We start from the raw sequence: 20,411 nt of genomic DNA on the forward strand, positions 1-20,411 counted from the left end.
AGCTAGGAGCCGTTTCAGTCATCCTGTCACAATGATAGTTAAAAACCATCATAAAGTGGATGTTGCAAGCAACTATAGAACCCAATGTTCTCCCCAGACAGTAGGTGATGAAGTAACTGTGGGTGGAAGAATGCATTCATCACAAAGACCATTTACAAAAAATAACTTTCTTCGGAAGGATACATTTCATCCAGATTCCTGATATTTACAAAGGCTCTCAAAACAGTATCATTATTTATTTCTTTTGTACATTTGTAGGAGCGTACAAAATCCACGGGCATCCAGGCACTGGTTGCAGAGGAGGAAAGAGGGAAGAGGGTACATCAGAGAAGTAGAGGACTTAGTTGAAGAGGACGGTTTTGAGGCGTTTCCTGAATTAGTTTGGAATAGGCCAATATCTGCCAGAAACTATTTCCCTATACAAAAATGTACTGAAGTAATAACCAATCAAAACTGGATACTTTGCCCGCAATCTAGTTCAGTCATTTTTGGCTAATTTACGAATGGAATCCATATAGCAGCCTGACAGCTGTCCAGAATCGAAACACTAATTAAAGCTGAATCAGTCTCTTTGCCCACAATTTATATACTCTGATCATTCCCAACCATCCTTTTGTGACAACTCTTTACAGGTTTTAATACAAATCACTATCAACTTCAAAATAGCCTTCCATTTTTTGGAGATCAGAAAAACCGACAAAAGGGGATTATTCAGCAGATACGTATTTGTCCTGGGGACATTAGAAATGGACAGCTCTCTTTGGGTTCATATGATGGACCCTGTTCTAGATCTCAGGTTGATGCTGAGGTGGAAGCGGGAGAAGACAAATGTAATTCTGAGAGATGTTGGGGTAGAAAATATGGTCTTGTGCAGTGTGATATGGTGTCTCTTGAAAAGATATGAAAAGGGGAACCCACACTTTAGTAGTTTGCGCTGTTAGTAGACAGGTGGAGGCCATCACATAACATAGAATGTCCCAAACCAAATTCTAATCCGAGGCTAGGACCAAACCATGCTTGGGTTCACACCCTTGAGAAATTGAACGACTGTCAAAATATATGTGCCTCGCTTGCTCAGTTATTCTTTTAAAAAGTGACCAAACTGCTAAATAAGCTTTCAACTGTCCAGTACGGAGGCTATGTCAACATGGAGGTCAAGGTGAACTTCCTTGCGCCCCCTAAGAGGTGCAACTGTAAATGGTGGTCATGGGGAAATTGGAGCCTGAATAAAACAGTTATCCTCTTAGGGGTAGCTGTGGTCCCCTGTCAAAGTAGATGAGAGGCTGTCAATACCATCCCTTTGGTTCAAGGAAGCAGGGCTGTACAAAGCCCAAGAGACAACACTGTGAATTAATGATTGTTCCTAGCCAGAAGCCAGCGTGCTGCAACCAGATCATCCAAACGAAATAACCCTGCTGAAGGGACTTCACCATCTGCTGCACAGTGACCACTTTCACGTGCACAGCTAGGATTCACTGATTGAGCCATAACAGAGTCAGGATGGTGCAATTTCCATCTGCTTTTTTGGGTGCAAAAGGCGTCCCTGTCTGCCAAACGTTCTACTCCCACTTTACAATGGAGACAAGGTAGATGGCACTCCACAGAAGAATAATGGATTTCCCCCCCAATTATCAATTGTGGCCAACAACACTTTCCTATTGGGTAAAGGTAGAAACAAACCGGGAAATTCCCATACCATATAAAATCACCGCATTTTACCATGACACCATTTGCTGCAATATTGCGTCTTACTAGAATAACATTATGAAAATAGATGAGTAGTAACTTTTGAGAGGCCACTGGACCTTGGGAATTACATGTTGGTGTTTTAGCATGGCAATCTCGTGTTCAGTTTAAGTGCTTACCAATGTGACTTTGCATCATGCAGAACATTTTTATGAAACTCATTTTTCTTTTGCACACATTCCTTAGTGAAGTCGGCCTTGCCACTTCCCTCCATGGGGTCAGTCCCTCTGTTTCCTCTGAATGGAAAAGACTTAACATCATTTACTCAAAGCTTATTACAAGTCTGTATTACTATTCAAGTTATGAGGTGAATTATCTGAACTCACCATCTCTTATGGAAAGAAAGTGAGCCACCAGGGACTGGGCAGTCCGGCTACAATCTGATGTACTTGCCAAAGGATGGATGAGGTAGGATCCTGCCAGCTCGCTGTCCACAATAAATGCAATTGTACCCTAACTGGTGTCCCAAAGCAGAATACAAGTCTGCAGAACTACATCTCCCTGAGTACCTTGTAATATCATACTGGAGAAATCTGCATACGTGGAACAAGAACTGCAGTTTTGTGAACAGAAGGAGTTTGTGATTTCAGAAGTAAACAACAAGGACGCTTACCCTGAGGCGAGCACCAAAATGATTCCTCCCAGACTGGGAACGCTGAAAGGCCCAACACAGACAGAGCACCAGTGAAGCAGAAAGATTACAAAGCAACATGGAGCTGTGTATTGCATTAAAAAACGTAATATCTTTGACTCAAACATGGAGTCTGTGTAAAATGCGTTCTGAGTGCAGCATTGGACATTTGATTACTAGGCTTCAGCAAAGGCCCCATTTCTGAATACCGCCTGCATTTTCTGAATCAGTAGAAAAACATCTTGTTTTTGCCCAGGCCAGTGAAGGTTTGTTTTGAATTTCTAAGGAACCAAAAGCAGTTCTTTCGGCTCCCGTGTGTTTACTTGTTATGGCGTTCCACAGGGTACATCGACTGAGTGTCTGTGGAGTGCTATCAGCAGGGGACTTTTCTAGAAAAGTACTGTTCTGTAGTTGTGTATGTTTTACCGGACGGGGCTGGCAGACAGCGGCACATAGTTTGAGCTGAACTGAGAGAAGGTGGACGCATCTAATCCAGTTCTGTCCCGTTGTGCTGTCTCTCAATGCCAAGCCTGGTTTCGGAAGCTGTACGGTGAAGTTCTTGCAGGGATGAAGTGGTGCACAATTTTGTCAACAGTGAAGTGATCTGTTTTCTTAATTCTGCATTTTATTCTGGAACATTTATTTAAGTCAAAATGTCCTGTAGCTCCAATCCCATTGGAATGCATCATGCAGGCACCCTAGACCATATCCCATTAAAGATGAGAACTGGGGACAATTGAAATTCGTTTCCTTAGCAAATAGATCCACTTGAGTGGTCCCCATTGAGCAAACATCTCCTGTACCCTGGTTGGATGGAGTTCCCACTTGTGGTTTCCCAGCCTGAGGTTACTAAAGCCATTTGCGTCTCTGTTTTGATATCCTGAGAGGTGTGCCACTGTAGGGAGATGTTTTGCCCTAGTGTCCACTCGGCTAATGGCCTCAAATGTCGCCCTCAGAATTTCAACACATGAAAATCCAACCCCCCCCCTTACACCACATATATATGTGGGGGGGTATGGGATATAACAGTACTATGAGGAGGTTGCAGGGTGTCTCCCCCCACATATGTATGTGGTGTAAAGGGGGTTTTAAAAAATGTTTGCATTTTCGGCCGTCAGAATTCTGAGGGTTGTTGTGATCACACAGATCCTCCACTCCCATATCTAAAAGTGAGGTGACAAAGGTCTGGGGATGTGGTGCCCACACTGTTTGTTTACATAAAGCAGAGGTTATGATGTCATCTGGACCAGAACTACTCTGTCCTAGATTCAACTGAAGGAACGCTCTGACAACATGGACTAAGGCTTTGAGTTTCAATATATTTATATGTAGGTAAATATCTTGTCAATAGCCCACAAACTGATTTTTTTTTTTCTTTTCATTATTGGCACACTTGGACACTCAGAGACAACAGCACATTACATTTGGATTCAGGTAACATCTGAGAGAGGAGATATACAGGTCATCAATGAAAGCAAGTATACAAGTCCCGGTATCTAGGCAGACTAAGCATTAACGGAGGGAGTGCACATTTTTTTACATATTGGAAGACTTGTCAGAGACAGACATTGTTCACAGTAAATAGGATTTCAATGGGGCCCAAATGTCATTAGGGCGATACGCGGGTGGTTGCATGCAGCCCATTGTTCCTCCATATCGTTAGCCCACACCACCTCCTTGAGCCAGTGATCTTTGTTGAGAGCTTGTGCACTCTGCCATCTCAACAAAATACAACGTTTTGCTAAGAGCAGACATAGCCGCCCACAAGTACTCATGACAGGAGAGGGCAGGTCAAGGACATGCAACAAACACAGTAATGGCATTGGTTCAAAAGGTGTACTGGTCATCTCAGACAATAGTGCACATACATCCTTCAAAAAAGGGGTGAGGTGGGTGCAGTCCCAGATCATATGAAAATACTTGGCGGATGGAGCCCTCCAACGTGTGCATACCCTGAATTCCTCCCCAGAAAAGGAGTGGTGTCAGCTCTGAGTGTAATAATAGCGGTGGAGCACCTTTAGCTGAATCAGTCAAAAACGTGAATTATACGATACCCTGGGTGTTTGTGAGCACATATCTGACCATAGATCATCGTTAATTTCTGCTTGGAGATCTTGCGCCCATCTAGTACGCTCATTGTAGTGTAAAGGGTTTGTATGGGTTTGGATGAGTCGGTACAAGGACGATACTCGGTTACAGCAATCGTATGCAGATAAGATGAACCCAAGTAGAGAATCATTTTCGGGCTCCACAGGGAAGCAGTCCCACCGCTCTCTGTGGGCTTAACGTGGCCCAGCATATTGTAACTACAACAAGGATTTACTGCGCCGCAGCCCAGGTATATCAGTGGTCTGGATAAAGTTCCCTTCAGAGTATAATGAGCCAACTGTACAAAAGCTGAGCTAAGTCCAGGCCCTACAGGAGCCGGTGTCCAGCTGCGGGAAGGTGGGAACACTGCTCCAAAGGGGGAAGTTTTCGTGATACAGGGTTAGGGTGTCGGCTACTGACCATATTTTGCACCAGGCAAGCGCTGTGACACTAGCGGGGTCAAAACTGCACTCATCTGTAAATTTGGCTGGGAGAACAGGCGAGCAAAGCTCCCGATACCCGTCCAAGTGTTTTCCCAATTGTATGTGGCGGGGTGCAGGGGTATCAACAGAAAATCAGGGGGCCGCGAATTGTGCCTGGGCAGCCATCCAGTACAGTCGGAAGTTGGGGGCTGTGAACACCCCCTTCTCATATGTTGTGTCAACGTGTCCCATTTAAGTAGCACCGCCCGGAATGCCAGACAAATTTATTAATTTCACTGTCAAGTTCTTGAAAGAAAGATTGTCCCGGCCACAGTGGTATATTAAGGAAGAGATATAGGATCTTGGGGAGTACTATCATTTTTAATAGAGCTATTTTCCCAACTAGCGTGATAGGTAGCAGTGACCAGGATATGAGTTTAGGCGGGAGTTGAGACATGTACGCAGTAAAGTTGAGTTCATGTAATGGAGAAGCATGTCGTGCTACTGCCACACCTAGGTATGTAGTGTCACCGGAGCCCACTTGAAGCCCCGGAGATCTGAGGGAGGGTGGCATCAGTAGGAGGAAAAAGTTCTGATTTGGTACAGTTTATCCGAAGGCCTGAAACCTCTCCGAAATGCATAACGTCCTGCATTATGGGCTCAAGGTGTACATCAGGGCTGCTGAATATATAATAATGCATCATCTGCATAGAGATACATTATCTGCGGTTCATCCACTTTTCTGATCCCCTTATGACTGTCTGAGACGTATTGCATTGGCAAGTGGCTCTATAATGATAGCAAATATCAGAGGAGAAAAGGGGCATCCCTGGCGGGTACCTCTTTTCATCTGGAATTGTCTAGAAGCAACCAAATTTGTGCAGACCTTAGCAACCAGTGACCAATAAAGGAGGCGTACAGCTTTGAGGAATCTTGGGCCGAAGCCGCATTTCTGAAGCACTGCGTACATAAATTGCCATGACATTGAGTCGAATGCTCTCTGGATATCAAGTATTGCAGCCACCGCCTGGGCCTTGGGGTCTACGCGTGCTAGTATATTAAATAAATGCTGTGGTCCGCCCAGCGATACATCCTGACTGATCGGGATGAATGACATAGGGCATGGCTGGTATTAGGTGAAGATTTTAACATCAGTAATGATCAATGAGAGGGGGCGATAGGACCCACATTGGTCTGGGGGTTTATCCGGCTTCAGCAGTATCGTGATCATCGCCTCACGCATGCTGCACCGGAGCACGCCCGTTGTTAAAGATTCTTGCCATACTTGCAATAATTGGGGGGCAAGGGTCTCCTTATACAGCTCGGCCAGGAGGCTGTCAGTGCCTGGAGCCTTGGAGAACAGCAAACTATCAATAGCGCGGGTGATCTTGGCCAGTGATATAGGGAGGTCCAACAGTTCAGTGGTGCTCTGCGAAAGTTGACTGAGTCGGAGCGCTTCTAGGAATTAATCGATAGCTTCCTACGTGCAGGTATCTTTGTTGGAGTAGAGGTCAACATAGAATCGGGCGAATATTTCGTTAATAGCAGAGGGTGTGTGGGCCACGCCACCAGAGGTGTCAGTTATGTAGGGAATGCAGTTTGTCCCGCTATCAGTGCGTGCCACGCGGGCCAAGATTTTACCAGGCCTATCACCCTCCCTGTATTTCCTGGCTAATAACGGGGTTGCAAAGAATTTCACTTCCCTCTCTGCATGTGACCTGAAGCTGTCCAAGGCTTCTTTTATCTGTGTGAGAGTGACAGAAGGAGGATCAGCTGCAAGGCCTTGCTCCAATGTTTCTAGGTTTCACTCTGATAGTTCAATGCTATGATGGATCAAGTTAATGACACTGAATTCCATGACCATTGTGATACCTCTAATATATAACACACTAGCCGAGGATACAGAGCCCAGGTTTGTCTCAAAAAATTATTGTACATCGTTATCTAAGGTGGACACAAAAACGGTATCCTGTAAAGCCAGTGGTTTAAATCTCCAGTTATTATGAGGCCTGAGGAGTGTCGGCATTGTCAGGGTGACGGTAACCGGGGAGTGATCAGAGTAAGTATGGGGAAGTATATGTGATTCAGTAACTCCACCGAACAGTGTGTCGGATAGAAGCCACATGTCTGTGCGGGAGGAGGAATCATGGACTGATGAATGGAAAGAGCACGAGCGGGTTATCAGCGTGTTATGTGCGCCAAGCGTCTAGTAATCTTAGCAATTGCAAGCCCTCTTTAAGTGTTTGAGCTGAGCGTGTGAGAGCCCTTTGAGCATGGGTGGATCTGTTGAGATTCAGGTCTAGAATGGTGTTGAAGTCCCCCAGCCCCCCAAATTATAGAGATCAACGGATAGCTGGACAGTTCCTCCATCACATCTGTATAAAATTGGGATTCATCGACGTTTGGCTCATACACGTTTACCAGCAGCACCTCACCGCCCCAAATAATAAGTCTGTATACCAAAACATATCTGCCCTGCGCGTCAGCCTTAACTTGTTCACACTGGAATGGGAGGGATCTATGGACCAAGATCATAACTCCCATGAGTCTCTTGTAAATACAGGATCTTGACTTTATGTCTCTCAACATAGAGCTGTATCTTCTAGCGTTTGATCGGATTCCCTAGGCCCGTATATTCCAGCTAAGGTAGGCTATGTCCCCCATCCCAGTAGTGGTTGTGCATAGTCTATCATTGTTATGATTCCAGGTTGGTGGAGCCTCAGCGCATCTCACCAAATCCTTTGCTCTCTTAGTTTAAAATACAGTGTGCTCCAAATGCTTTTTAACTAACTTCAACCTTAACAGTAACAACCCTCCCCTCCCCTCCCCATACCCGCACCTCCCTCCCAAACCGGTGCAATGATATCCCATACTAACCATCCCAAACTATAAACGAAACATTGCATGGGGTTGCTGGTGCACAGACGTACCCAGGCTGCCAACAGGCTTAACGCAACGGTAACACGAAAAAGGTTAAGAAATTGTGTACTTCGGGTATAGAGTTACGCTGAGGGATACAGTGACCTCTGGACACCAGATTATCCAAAGAGAAGGACCCTCTCAGCTCATTCAGACAGTGTAGAAGTGGTAGATGCAGTGTAGAGGGTCAACAACGTACAGCGGCCACCAAATGGAGCTCGAGGTGTGGAGCATAGTGATGATATTGGGGGTCAACGAGGCAGTCTCTGTGAGAACCGATTACGGCGTCGGGAGAGTTTCATACAAGAATTTCATGGCTTCACTAGGAATTGTAAAGAAAAAGGTCTTCCTGTTCCATTCGATGCACAGTTTTAGCAGGGTATATCATAGCGTACTTCACGTTGTTCTCACGCAGCCACTTCTTCACAGCCAGGAAAGTCTTCCTTTCCTGCTGGACCGCGACAAAATAATTGGGGTATATGTGTATCTGATCCAACACCAGTAGTATGTCCCGCTGTTCGCGGGCTGCCGAAGCATAGCATCTCGGTCTCGGTAATTGAGTATTCTGGCGATTATGGGACGTGGAGGTGCCCCAGGTTTAGGCTTGGGAGGCCAAGGATCCGTGGGCTCGTTCAACAGCAAATTGTTGAGAAAGTGTAGGATTCCCCAATAGCGGAAGTAGGGTGCGTTCTATCCACTGTTCCAATGAAGACTGTGTTGCACTCGAGGACCCTAAAATACAAATATTGTTGCAGCGAGATCTAGATTCGAGGTGATTATTTTTTCGACCTGATGTACTCGACTGGTGAGTCCCCCCCCCCCAATTGTGGACATGCCATCCTCCACTGAGTCCACCCGGATCTCGGCCTCTAAAAGTCACTGATGGGTTGTGCCAATACGGGTTTTAAAATCAAGTCTATAGTGCTGGTCATATCGTTCAACTTACTATGGACTTTAGCAAATCTCTCCTGTATGCATGCCATCATGCATTGGGTCTCGGAGGGTTCCATTGTAGAAGGTTTGGGGTCTACACCAGAGGGTGCTGCGTTGGACAACGAGGTGCTGGAAGTGGATTTAGTGTACTGGCTCATGGAGCGCTGGTGTTTGTTGGTACCCTTTGTCATGTTACAGAGGCAATCTGGGTTGATGGTAGTAGTGGGGGCCGTCTCATGCCTTAGGGGACTAAACAGCTTGTCAAACCACGCTAGGCGCACTGTCCACCAGTGCCGCTGGCGTAGCGATAGTAGAGTCAAGTAAGTGGGGCGGAGTGTAAAAGTTCAGTGGCCCACTCGGGGCCAAGGAAAGTCTGCACGACTGGTGTCATAGGGGTGTTCCGATCCGTTTGAATCACACTTTGTGCGGTAAAGAGAGCGGTCAGGAGCCGCAACTGCAGAGTGCCCAGGCAGTGCCCCTCAAAGATAACCAGACATAGGGTAGTATGAAGTATCTCATTGACTAGCATCAGAGCGGCACACTGGGCACCAGCAACAGGTCCAGGGGGTGCAAGGAGACAAGTATGCAGGGCGGTCTGGGTAGCAAGGCAGTGTCTTTGGCGGTGCTGGTGGTAATTTGAAAGAATAGGAACCAAACAGCAATAGTGGGGGTAGGCACTGCAGAGGGGATATAGTATCACATGCTTAGAATATTCCCCATCGCCAGGCCGGGAACCCTCGGTATACTTATTAAGACGTTTTCCATTGGAAAAAATTCGACACTTCTGTGTCCTATCTACATCGTTTTGGCCCGCTTACGCATGACCCAATAGGACATACAGTGTAAATAGCCCCGCCCCCACGGCTCCCTTCAGATTTTAACCCCCAAATTAGTAGGGTCATATCACGTTTGCATTCAGGGGAGGCCGGCGGGCGCATGTAAATCCATGAAAGATACCAACGCTGGAGAAATGGAGTTACAGGTAAGAAACTACTCCCTTCTCCAGCATTGGATCTTTCACGGATTCACATGCTTAGAATAGATTATATAGCAGTACTCCTAATCTGGAGGTGTGCAATGCAAACCAATATTACAAGAGCCGCACATGCAGTTAGCACTACAAAACCCCAATCATGGTACTTTGACAGTAACGCCAATCATGGTACATTGACAGGAGGATACACCCATCTGTGGGGCTTACATTACTTAAACAGGTGTCGCAGGACTGCTCGCCCCATCTGTATATCCGCTGCATGCTGTTGCTCTAGCCAATAATGCTGAGTAAATGTATGCGGCACTGACCAGGATGCCGCCAGACAGATGTCGACCAGCGGAATTCCAGACCACAATGCTGCCGATGACGAGGTGGATCTTGTTGAGTGGGCCTTTGGACGTCTTTCCAGAGGCTTCCCCACTTTAGAGTGGCAGAAGGCGATAGTCAACGACACCCAGTGGGCTAGTCCCTGTTTGGAGATCGGTTTTCCCTTTACCGAAGGCTCATAAACCACAAACAATTGTCTTGTACGCCTAAAACCTTGAGTACGACTGAGATAAAACTTCAAAGCTCTTTTGACATCCAAGGTATGGAGAGCCTTTTCCGCAAAAGAAGAGGCCGCTGCGAAGAATGTTGGTAGCACAATCGAAGAATGCTTGTGGAATGCAGTTGGAACTTTTGGTATGAAATGAGGGTTGGTTGCTAGCACCACTTTGTCCTTGAGAAAATGCAAGTATGGGGGATCTATCACCAATGCCTGCATCTCCGACAGTCTTCTTGCTGATGTAATAGCTACTAAAAAAGCCATTTTCCACAACAAAAAAGTTAAGGATGATGACGACATAGGCTCAAAAGGAGCCTTCATTAGTCCTGCCAGTACCAGATTGAGATTCCAATTAGGAGGGAACATTTTGGCCGGAGGGAAGGTCCGAAATAAGCCTCTCACGAAATGCTTAACCAGTCTATCGCTGAACAACGGAGTTGAATGCCTTTTACGAGTAAATCTTGAAATGGCTGCCAAATTAATCTTTATGTTGGAGAACGATAATCCTCTTTTCGCTAAGTGTAGCAAATATGGAAGAACTTGTTCCAACGCGATGTTTAGTGGGTCCACCCCCAGTTGGTCCCTGCACCACACGCAGAATCTTTTCCACTTACATGCAAACGAAGTATTCGTGGACGGAGCCCGCGCTGCCTCTAAAATTCGGCGGCAATCCGAGGAAATGTTCAGGGACCCAAACTCTGAGAAGTCAGGAGCCAGGCTGTCAGGAGCCTGGGTTGTGATGCCAAACTGCTCCCTTGTCTTGAGATAGAAGGTTCGGAATCTTCTAGAACCTCACTGGCTCCGGTATCGACAGCTGGAGAAGGTCTGAAAACCACAACTGTCTCGCCCAGTAAGGAGCGACTAGAATCACACGACATGGGTATTTTTTAACCCACTGGAGGGTCCGTCAAATGAGCGGAAACAGAGGCAACACATACGCGAACCTGCCCGTCCACGGGAAGGAGAATGCCTCCCCCAGCGAGCCGGGTTGTGGCCATCTGCTCACGTCATTTTCACACTTCTTGTACGGTCGGGTTGCGAAAAGGTCCAGGGGAGGATGACCCCACTTCTTGAAGATGTTCGCCAGTTGTTGATCGTTCAACTCCCACTTGTGCAGTTGATTCATCTCTCTGCTGACAGAGTCTGCTTGTACATTGCTCATCCCTGGCAGATGGTAAGCCATTATGCTTATTTCCTGCTCGAGGGCCCAACGCCATATCTCTTGAGCTTCGCTCGAGAGCGTTCTGGAACGAGTGCCCCCTTGCTTCCTGAGGTAGAACATTGTTGTGTTGTCCGTTAATATTGTTACGACTGATCCCCGTATTTGTGGTAAAAAAGGATTTCAGAGCCCAATTTACCACACTTAACTCCAGCACATTGATGTGAAGCGTCGACTCTTTTGGGGACCATTGGCCTTGAACCTGTACGGATCCCAGTTGGGCTCCCCATCCTGTCTGCGATGCATCCGTTACCACCGTCAACTGAAAATCCGGTTCCTGCAGGGGCATCCCTCTCGTTAGATTGTCTGAGAGCTGCCACCACTGAAGCGCTTGTAGGAGGTCGTTGATGTTCAACTTGTCAGACCACAATCCGTGACTTTGAGACCATCGGTCTGCCAGAAACTCTTGTATTGGTCTCATGAAGAGACAGTTGTTCACTAACGGGATACACGACACCATGGCCCCTAGCAGTGACTTGTATTTCCTGACTTACACTCTGGTGCCAGCCTTCCACTCCTTCCCCTTTTGCTTGAGCTTTTAAACTCTTTCCACAGACGGTTTCACTAGACCTGAATGAGTTTGAAATTCCGCTCCCAAAAATACCAAACTCCTTGAGGGAGCTAAGCAGGACTTCGTGAAGTTGAATGCAAAGCCTAACTGCTGCAGAAGTTGCATGGTGGCTTCTAGGCTTGCTTGTGCCACTCCCGGCGACGAGCCCCTTACCAGCCAATCGTCCAGGTAAGGGTAAACATGATGACCTTTCCTTCGCAGCCAAGCTGCCACTGGAGCAAAGCATTTTGTGAATATCCTGGGAGACGATTTTAGTCCGAATGGAAGCACTTTGAATTGGTAATGACTCTGACCCACTACGAATCTTAGAAACTTTCTGTGTCGTCGACGCATGGGTATGTGGAAATATGCGTCCTGCAGGTCTAACACCAGAAAATCCCCCGGCTGTATAGACCGGATAACCTCCTGAAGTGTGAGCATTTTGAACTTCAGGGGTTGCAGAGTCTTGTTGAGGGCCCGAAGGTCCAAAATGGGTCTCCACTTGCCGTTGGTTTTTTTTACCACAATGTAACGGGAGTAAACTCCCAGACCTCTCTCGGCCACTGGAACAAATTCTATAGCCCCTTTTTGCAGCATAAGCTCCACTTCCTGTTTTATTATGTGAAGATGTGGTTGCGCCGAATACACAGGTGGAATATGAGATGGTACCTTCTTGAACTGCAGAGTGGCCTAGTTTTACAGTGTCCAACATCCAACGGTCCGATGTTTTCCTTTCCCACTCGTCGACGCGACAGGACACTCTGCCTCCCAGGAGGTCCTGAAACTCATCATTGTTGGGACTTTGACTGTTTGCCTTTGGTGGACGAACATTGTCCTCCCCTTCTCCTAGTGGCCTGGAAGTCCCAGCTTCTTCGCATCGCCTGGACAGCTCTTCTGTGACCTTGGGAGGAGTATGATGACTTGTTGAAACTCTGATCCCTGGATGCCGCAAATCGGGAATTCCCCGACTCTCCGCGGAAGGGCCGAAAGGACCGAAATGCTCTACCACTTTGTAGGGCTTTGAGCGATCTTGCCGTGTCCGAATCTTCCTTCATGCCCTTCAAGGGCTTAGTCCAATTTCTCCCCGAACAACTGCTCACCCTCACATGGCATATCAAGCACCTTAGATTAGACCTCCGGTCTAAAGTTCGTACATTTCAGCCGGGTTGTCTTCTCAAAACCACTCCGTTATTTATTTGTTTGAAACCGGATTCGGCCAATTCCACGGTGATATTGATCAAGTGGTTTGTTGCCTCCTCCCCCTCACGAACCAGTAACATAGCTGTTTTTCTGTGCTCCTTGGGCAGGTGTTCCCGGATGGGGGCCAAACAATGTCACATCTCACGGTCGTATCTTGCCATGATAGCCAGCGAGTTAGCTGCTTTTACTGTTGTTGCTCCCACCGACAAGACCTTTTTACCAAAAGCATCCTGCCTTCTAGCCTCACTGTCCGGGGGTGTTGTACATTTTTGCTGAGATCTGGCTTTTCTGACCGCCGCTGCCGACACTACCGATTCCGGGGAGGGCTGTGCGGTCAAACATTTCGGAGTGGAATCCAGAGCTTTGAACTTCTTTTCCAAACTGCCCTTGATTGCAGGTTCTGAAAATGGATGGCGCATGGTTCGCAGGCCTTCCTGCCAGACGTGGTCCAGAATGGGGACCGAGAAGACTGACTTCCTTCTCTTCCCCATATGGTCAAATAAGAAGCATTCCTTCTTCTCTTCCTCTGGGGTCAGACCAAATTCAATACAGGCTTTGCCCACCATCGCGTGAAAGGAGCCGATGTCATCTGGTGGTGATGGCTGAGCCGGGCTTCTAGGAGCTTCTACCTCTGCCTCGGATTCCCATGTAGGATCTCTCGAAGGGGATGACGAAATGTCTGAAAAAAAAGAGTCTCTAGGCCCTTGGTCTGACTCCGAATCTTGCAACTCCCCTTCTTCCCAGTGTGAGCGGGGGAGGTCCTCGCTAAATGGACAGGAGGCCGGCAACCCGGTCGTTGACATTGACCGCGGAGCGGGACCTGGTTCGTCGTCGGTGGGTGTTGCCGGTACCGTTGGAGGTGTACCTATGGGGGGGGGGGTAAGCTTGCGTCCAATTGGCTCAATAAAGACTGAAGCGTGGTCAACACCTGTAAGGATAACACCGACTGAGGATTAAGCAACGACAATGTAACAGGGACACTTTGCATTCCCGAGACCGTCGACGAGCACCTTGCAAGCCCAGATCCGTTGGACAAACAATTTGTTCGCGGTCTTCCTCCATCGACGGTATTGAGAACGCCGCTCCCTGCTGCAATAGGGCATCTTGCAAAACCGCATTGTACACTGCTGGCTGCCACACTTCTGGTGGATTCACCGTCGACGATGATCTCGGAGCCCCTTCAATCGTCGCCGCCGGGGTCGACGAAGCCACTGCAGGTATTCCCTGCGCCGGTGGTAATGAAGCCGTTGACGACGGGATTCCTTTGACACCATTGGAGGCCGTGACGCAGCCTCTTTAGGCGATCCCACCTTTTTTGAGCTAGACTTATGCTTCGTCGAGTCTCTACTCGAGGAAGACTTGTGATGGTCCCCTAAGGAGGAGGTCGTTATGGGATCTCTTCTATCCTTTTTTGATGAAGATGACGAGGAAGATTTTCCTTGATTGCGGTCTTCTCCACGACCATGTTTCGATGACGAAGAGGATTCTTTCGCCGGATGTTTTTCTAGCGAGGGACGTTTCTCTGTAGAACGTGGCTTCTTCACCAGAGGCTCTGCAGATACAGAACGGCGATGAACTATCGGAGATTTAGGCCTCGATGCCAAACTGTGTGTAGATCGTACCTCCGATGAAGGGTACTGTCCTCCCCCTTCATTCAGCCACGTCACCAGACGCCTATTACGATCTTTCAGGGTTTTCTGTGAGAATCCCTTACAAATCTCACAGCTGTCCACCGAATGATGCGGGTGAAGACAATACAGACAATCCATGTGCCCATTTCCTTCATAGACTTTCTTCAGTCCTTACGTGGCACACAGCCAGAATAACGCCTTTCCAGACATTGGGAAAGAAAAACAAGCTCAACCTTGTAAGAAGTGAAAACACGAGGTGCTCCCGCTACTTTGGAGACGGTTGAAATCTGAAGGCAGCCGCAGGGGCGGGGCTATTTATACTGTACGTCCTATTGGGTCATGCGTAAGCGGGCCAAAACGACATAGATAGGACACAGAAGTGTCGAATTCTTTCCAATGGAAAACATCTTAAGTATACCGAGGGTTCCCGGCCTGACGACGGGGAATATTCTAAGCATGTGAATCCATGAAAGATCCAATGCTGGTGAAATGCAGAAAACAATCCACCTTGCTATGGTAGTATTTGCTGCCCATCTGCTAGGATTGGGATCCCAAATGGGACAAAAGGTTTTTCTGATGCCTGTTTAGGGCTAGTCTACTCTGAATAGAACCTCAGGGCCCTAGGAACATCAGTGAAGAAATAATTTTTAGAAGAAATGGAACAGTAGTTATGGGCCTGTAGTTATCAGGCGAGTCAAGGTCTAAGGAGTTTATTCTTTTTTTTTTAACCGGGGGCATACCCACGACTCTTTAAGGGAGGAAGGGACGATTCCTCTGGCGAACAAAGCATTGAGAAATGGGGCCAATGAGTTTGCACAATCTTTTATGAAGTTGGCAGGGCAAATATCCCCTTTATAGACCGATGGTTTGATTGGTTTCATGATAGCTAGAACTGCTGTCTCAGTTACTTCTCGGAAGGAGAAGAGTTTTTTGTCATTGTTGTCAGGGTCAGTGATAGGAACGGTAAGCGGACTGGCTTTAGGCAACGCATTGTAATGTGAATTGATATTTTCCTGGAGGAGGTTTATTTTATTGAGCACGGCCGTTTGGATATTGGTGCACCAGATTTAATCTTTCACAGTTTCTTGGGTGTTGTGGCTGGTGCGGCCAGTTCCTTGAATATTGCAAAAAGCTCTTTTGACTCGGATTTGGCATTCAAGATTCTGGCATTATAGGCTGAGGATTTAGCTAGTGTGATGGCTTTTTTGTATTGTTTGGCCAGTGTTTTGTAAGCTTTTAACGTGGAGTTGTGAGGGACGGCTTGCCATTTGCTAAGCGTAATGCGCATCTGGGAGTGTAGTTCTCATAACTCTTGAGTAAACCAGGAGATAGCGGTTTTTTTCACTTTTTTCTCTGTAGAGGGGCAATGGCGTCTACAGCTACTTTGATTGTGCTGTTATAGAGCTCTACCAGAGCTAGGGGGTCTTTGGAGAAAGGGGGCTTCATGGTTGAGGCCTCGAGGAAGGATCCTATCTTTAGTAAGGAGCCGTGAGGATCTAGCTAATGCTGATAGGGCGGATGTTTTAGGTTTCTTAGAGTTACTGGTCGGAATGAAGATGTGTATGAGGTGGTGGTCGGTCCATGGGCAGGGGGTGTTAGAAGTGATGTCTGCATCACAGTTGTGGTCAGCTAACAAGTCTAATATGCGTCCTTTTTGTGTGAGTAGGATCAGCGATTTTTTGGAGGAAGCCCATGTCTTTGAGGGCTTTGGCCAGGTATTTGGCTTGTTTATCTTTCGGATCATTGAATCCGAGGTTCAGGTCACCCAAAAGGATGGTTTTAGTGGTGTTTTTAAGGTTATCCTCTAGCAAGTGGAGAAGATTGCCTTGAAAGTCGAGAAGAGGGCCTGGTGGGGGGGGCATAGATGATGTGAAAGGTTATAGTATTGTTGGGTGAGAGGGAGAGTTTTACAGATAAAGCATCTGCATTCTAACCTACTGGTGTGTTGATTTGTCTGATAGCGAGAGAGTCTTAAGCAATGAGGGCCACCCCCCTTTGGTAGTAGTTCCATCCTGACGGAGCATGGTGTAGCCTGGAGGGAGGGCTAGAGAAATGGCTGGTCCTGCTGTATCATGGAGCCATGTTTCCATGATGGCGAGAACATCAAGATCCAAGTTAGTTAGAAGGTCATAAATCTCAGTGGAATGTGCTGGGAGAGAGCGGGCATTAATAAGGGCACATTGGAGTGGAGTGTGAGATGAGGTGGCTACGTTCCTGTTTTTGATAAGGGGTGGAGACCTGATCTCGTTTTTGGAGTTTGGTACAACAGTAAACCTAGGTTCAGGGGGGGCGGGGGGGGGGTTGGTGGGGTTGGGCTTCTTGATATGATATGGCATTTATGATATGATATGGCATTTATAACGCGCCTATACACAAGTGTTTAGAGGTGGTTGTGGCGGTAGGGGAGCATGCTCCTAGTAGTTGGTTTCTCATTTGGGTCGGTCTAGGACAAGTGAGTCAATGGGAGGGCTGTGAACGACATTGCATCCTAGCTAGTCCGGTAACTGGGAGGTTGATGTGGTTATTAGCATTGGTAGGTATCAGAGTGCATAGGTCGGGGGGAGGGACACCGTAGAAGGAGGGCAAGAACCGTGTGGGAGGAATGTCCTCTGAGTTGGGTTGCTTATGGGTCATGCTGGTGGAGTGAGAGAAGATAGGTATAGTAACTGGTGGAGCTGTGTGGCTGCGTATGGCCCTGGGAGATGTGGCAGAACACTGGGTGATACTGACTTTCAGGGATGCACCAATTAATCTGATGTACAGTTACCAGTACAGTATACAGAGGCTCAGTGTCCTTAGAACTTAGATGACTAATGTGAACAAGTGGAGTTGCTTACTGTTTGTGAGGTCATTGGTGACCGAGTCAGAGACATGGAGCTGGGCTAGGTGATATTAGAAATTAATTTCCAAGAAGTGGAGCCTCACTTACGTTTGATATGAAGCCACCTGGTTCCCAAGACATAGCCGGAAGAATGTTTGCTAGGGATTGCAACATGTTTCAAAACGGGAGTTGCAAAACGTGTTGCAGAAGTAAACTACTACAAGGCCTGAGAACTGCCTGTGACTGCCAAATTGGCCGAGCGCATGGGAGAGGCTATTGCTGTGTTTAATTTGCCGACTTCCCTGTTCAGACTCACTAGATGATTGGGTCGTTTCAGTATGATTTCAAATCTGAAGTTACATGAACTTGCTTTGACCAATGAGGGTATGCCATTTTAGTAAATGTTACATGTACAACTTTAGCCAATCAGGATGAAGTATTCTCTGCTGACTGCACAATTAGGTCATTCATAGAGGGTTGGACTTAGGATGGTATTGGGTAGTGTATTAAGGAAAGGGGGATACTAATGTATATGGTGTTTAGATTTCTCTATAGATGGAATACAGTGGAGAATGTGAGATTAAAATGTACTTGATATTTGTAATGTATTCAAATTTTGTGGTTTCTGACCTTAAATACTATAACTCAATGTAGGCGGATCGAGAGCTTTTTCAGTTTTCAGTTCTATGGAGCCGACTAACCCTTTGGGTCATAATTTGCATGTATTAAAACTGTTTTTCTTGCAAATCGCACACTCCATTATTCCTTCCTTGAATTGATTTTTTCCGATCGGTTTTTCAGCCTACCATACAATCCTCTGGGGAGGTGACTACACCCTTACTGAGCAAAAGGAACCAACATGTACAAACGTCTCCTAGAGTTTTCTGTGGAAACATGTTGCAGATGTTGCAATCCTTAGGGATGTGGTCTTGAGGAAGACCATACATACATTCCATGTATAGACCTTTCAAGAACTCTTTTTTTCCTGAAGCTCCTCTGAGTCTTTAAATAAGGACTCTGTTGCTCTAGAGGGTCTTTTCCCCCTACTACCTACTTTCAGCCTTTGACATAGTTGCAAAGGTGTGAAAGCTGGGTTTGAGGATCTGTGAATGTCAGACATCGAAAGAAACAGAGCACTGTAATACTCGAGTGTCACAGAGGCTTTTTAGAGTTTAAACAGTTGAAGTCTCTCTTAGAAATAGGAAAAGTCTTGATAGTCCAAGAGAAACCATGCAGACTCCCAAACACACAACATGCAGCCTGAAAGAAGTCAAAGTGTATGAATTAATGAAGGATCCAATGCAAGAGCATAAACACCTGTTTTCAGTTAAGACGCATTAAAATGAAGAAAGAACATTTCAGTGCCAGTAAATCACCAATCTACACACTGAGTTTAACTTAATATAAATATATTTCATTGTATTCTTTTTACGGTAGTCTACCAAAACATACCATTCAATTTGGTATGGTCTAGTAAACATTTACATGTTTGAAATAAAATATTTGTATTTCAAACTAAATAGAAAGTAAATGGCAGACTCTAGTGAATTATAAAACCATTACATTTTGTTATCAAGGCCTACGGATAGCTTAATACACTTCAAATGTACTCGATTACAATTGTTATCCTTAGAGTTCTCAATGTTCCCGTGGCTATCTGTGAAAAGGCCACATTAACCTGCTTTTGCTTGGAATTCTGGGACTTGTAGTTTTTCTAAATTTCAAATGGGATAGAAAAACGACAAGTCCCAGAAGTCAAAGGGGAAAACCAGAACTGGATGGCTTTCTCACACATGGCCATGGGAAACCTGAGAGCTCCGTCTGCCCTCTGCATTAAAGAATATTTAATGAATGTGTTTGTCAGTTGTAACCATTTGTCTTTGTAGCTTGGTTTTTGCCTTGTATTTTGGGACTGCCAGAATTGAAGATAGGGACCCTTGCTTAGCAGAATAATTCACCTGTCTTCACCCTGTATGGTCATGGTGCCAGAAACATGGGGAATTGGTTTAATATCCTGACGAATTCTGCATCTTCCTGTCAGAAATGAAATCCATAGAGCAGATGTCTGCAATCTATGACTCTCCATATGCTCTGGACATCATTCTACACCAATGGCTCTGCTGGCTAGAGCTGATTGGAGACGTAGTCCAAAACATCTGGAGAGCCAAAAGGTGCAGACCCCTCCTCTAGAGGAACAGAGAAAGAGTAATGTGTAATGCACCTGCTTGGTTCTCCTGAACACTGGCGAAGGGCTGCCCGGGCTGTTGGCCTTCACATGCAGTTTGCTGGCCTTTGTTTGCAGGAGTCCCGCGGGTTGCTCGAAGAGCTTCTGAATCAGGACTGGGAAGCCACTGTAGCTGCAGGGGAACAGAGAAAATATGCATTTGGAGTGTTTGTGACTCATAGCTTAAAATGCTTGTCACATGCATACAATTACCAGCACCCCAACAATTCAAGAACAAGTCCATTTTCCCCAAATCCAGAAATACCCTTGTTCAACATGCCAACTCCTAGAAATCCTTACAGGATACATTTTTAAGCCAGTTAAGGTATGTTTTACCCTCAGCAGGACCCCTAAAATCTAAGCAGTTTTTCGTGTCAGTCTTTTGAGTGATGAGAAAGTAATGTTGTTAGGCTTTGTGAGGGAAAATGAGTAAAACATTCGCTATGACTGTAAGATTTATCACTGGGCCAATTCAGTGGGATTCGTAGA

General features: G+C 46.4%; 1 protein-coding gene across 8 annotated transcripts in view; it reads right to left on the reverse strand.

Moving 5' to 3' along the window:
- Positions 1 to 20,411, reverse strand: part of DENND4A (DENN domain containing 4A) — a 2,028,245-nt gene that overhangs the window by 700,734 nt on the left and 1,307,100 nt on the right. For all 8 annotated transcript variants that reach the window (XM_069624248.1, XM_069624254.1, XM_069624251.1 and 5 more), the window contains one exon: positions 19,920 to 20,055. In XM_069624248.1, coding sequence (XP_069480349.1) covers positions 19,920 to 20,055 — 136 coding nt within the window. The remainder of the gene's footprint in view (positions 1 to 19,919; positions 20,056 to 20,411) is intronic.

The sequence above is a fragment of the Ambystoma mexicanum genome, chromosome 11, assembly GCF_040938575.1.
Source record: "Ambystoma mexicanum isolate Mex_15411 chromosome 11, UKY_AmexF1_1, whole genome shotgun sequence".
Classification (NCBI taxonomy): Eukaryota; Metazoa; Chordata; class Amphibia; order Caudata; family Ambystomatidae; genus Ambystoma; species Ambystoma mexicanum.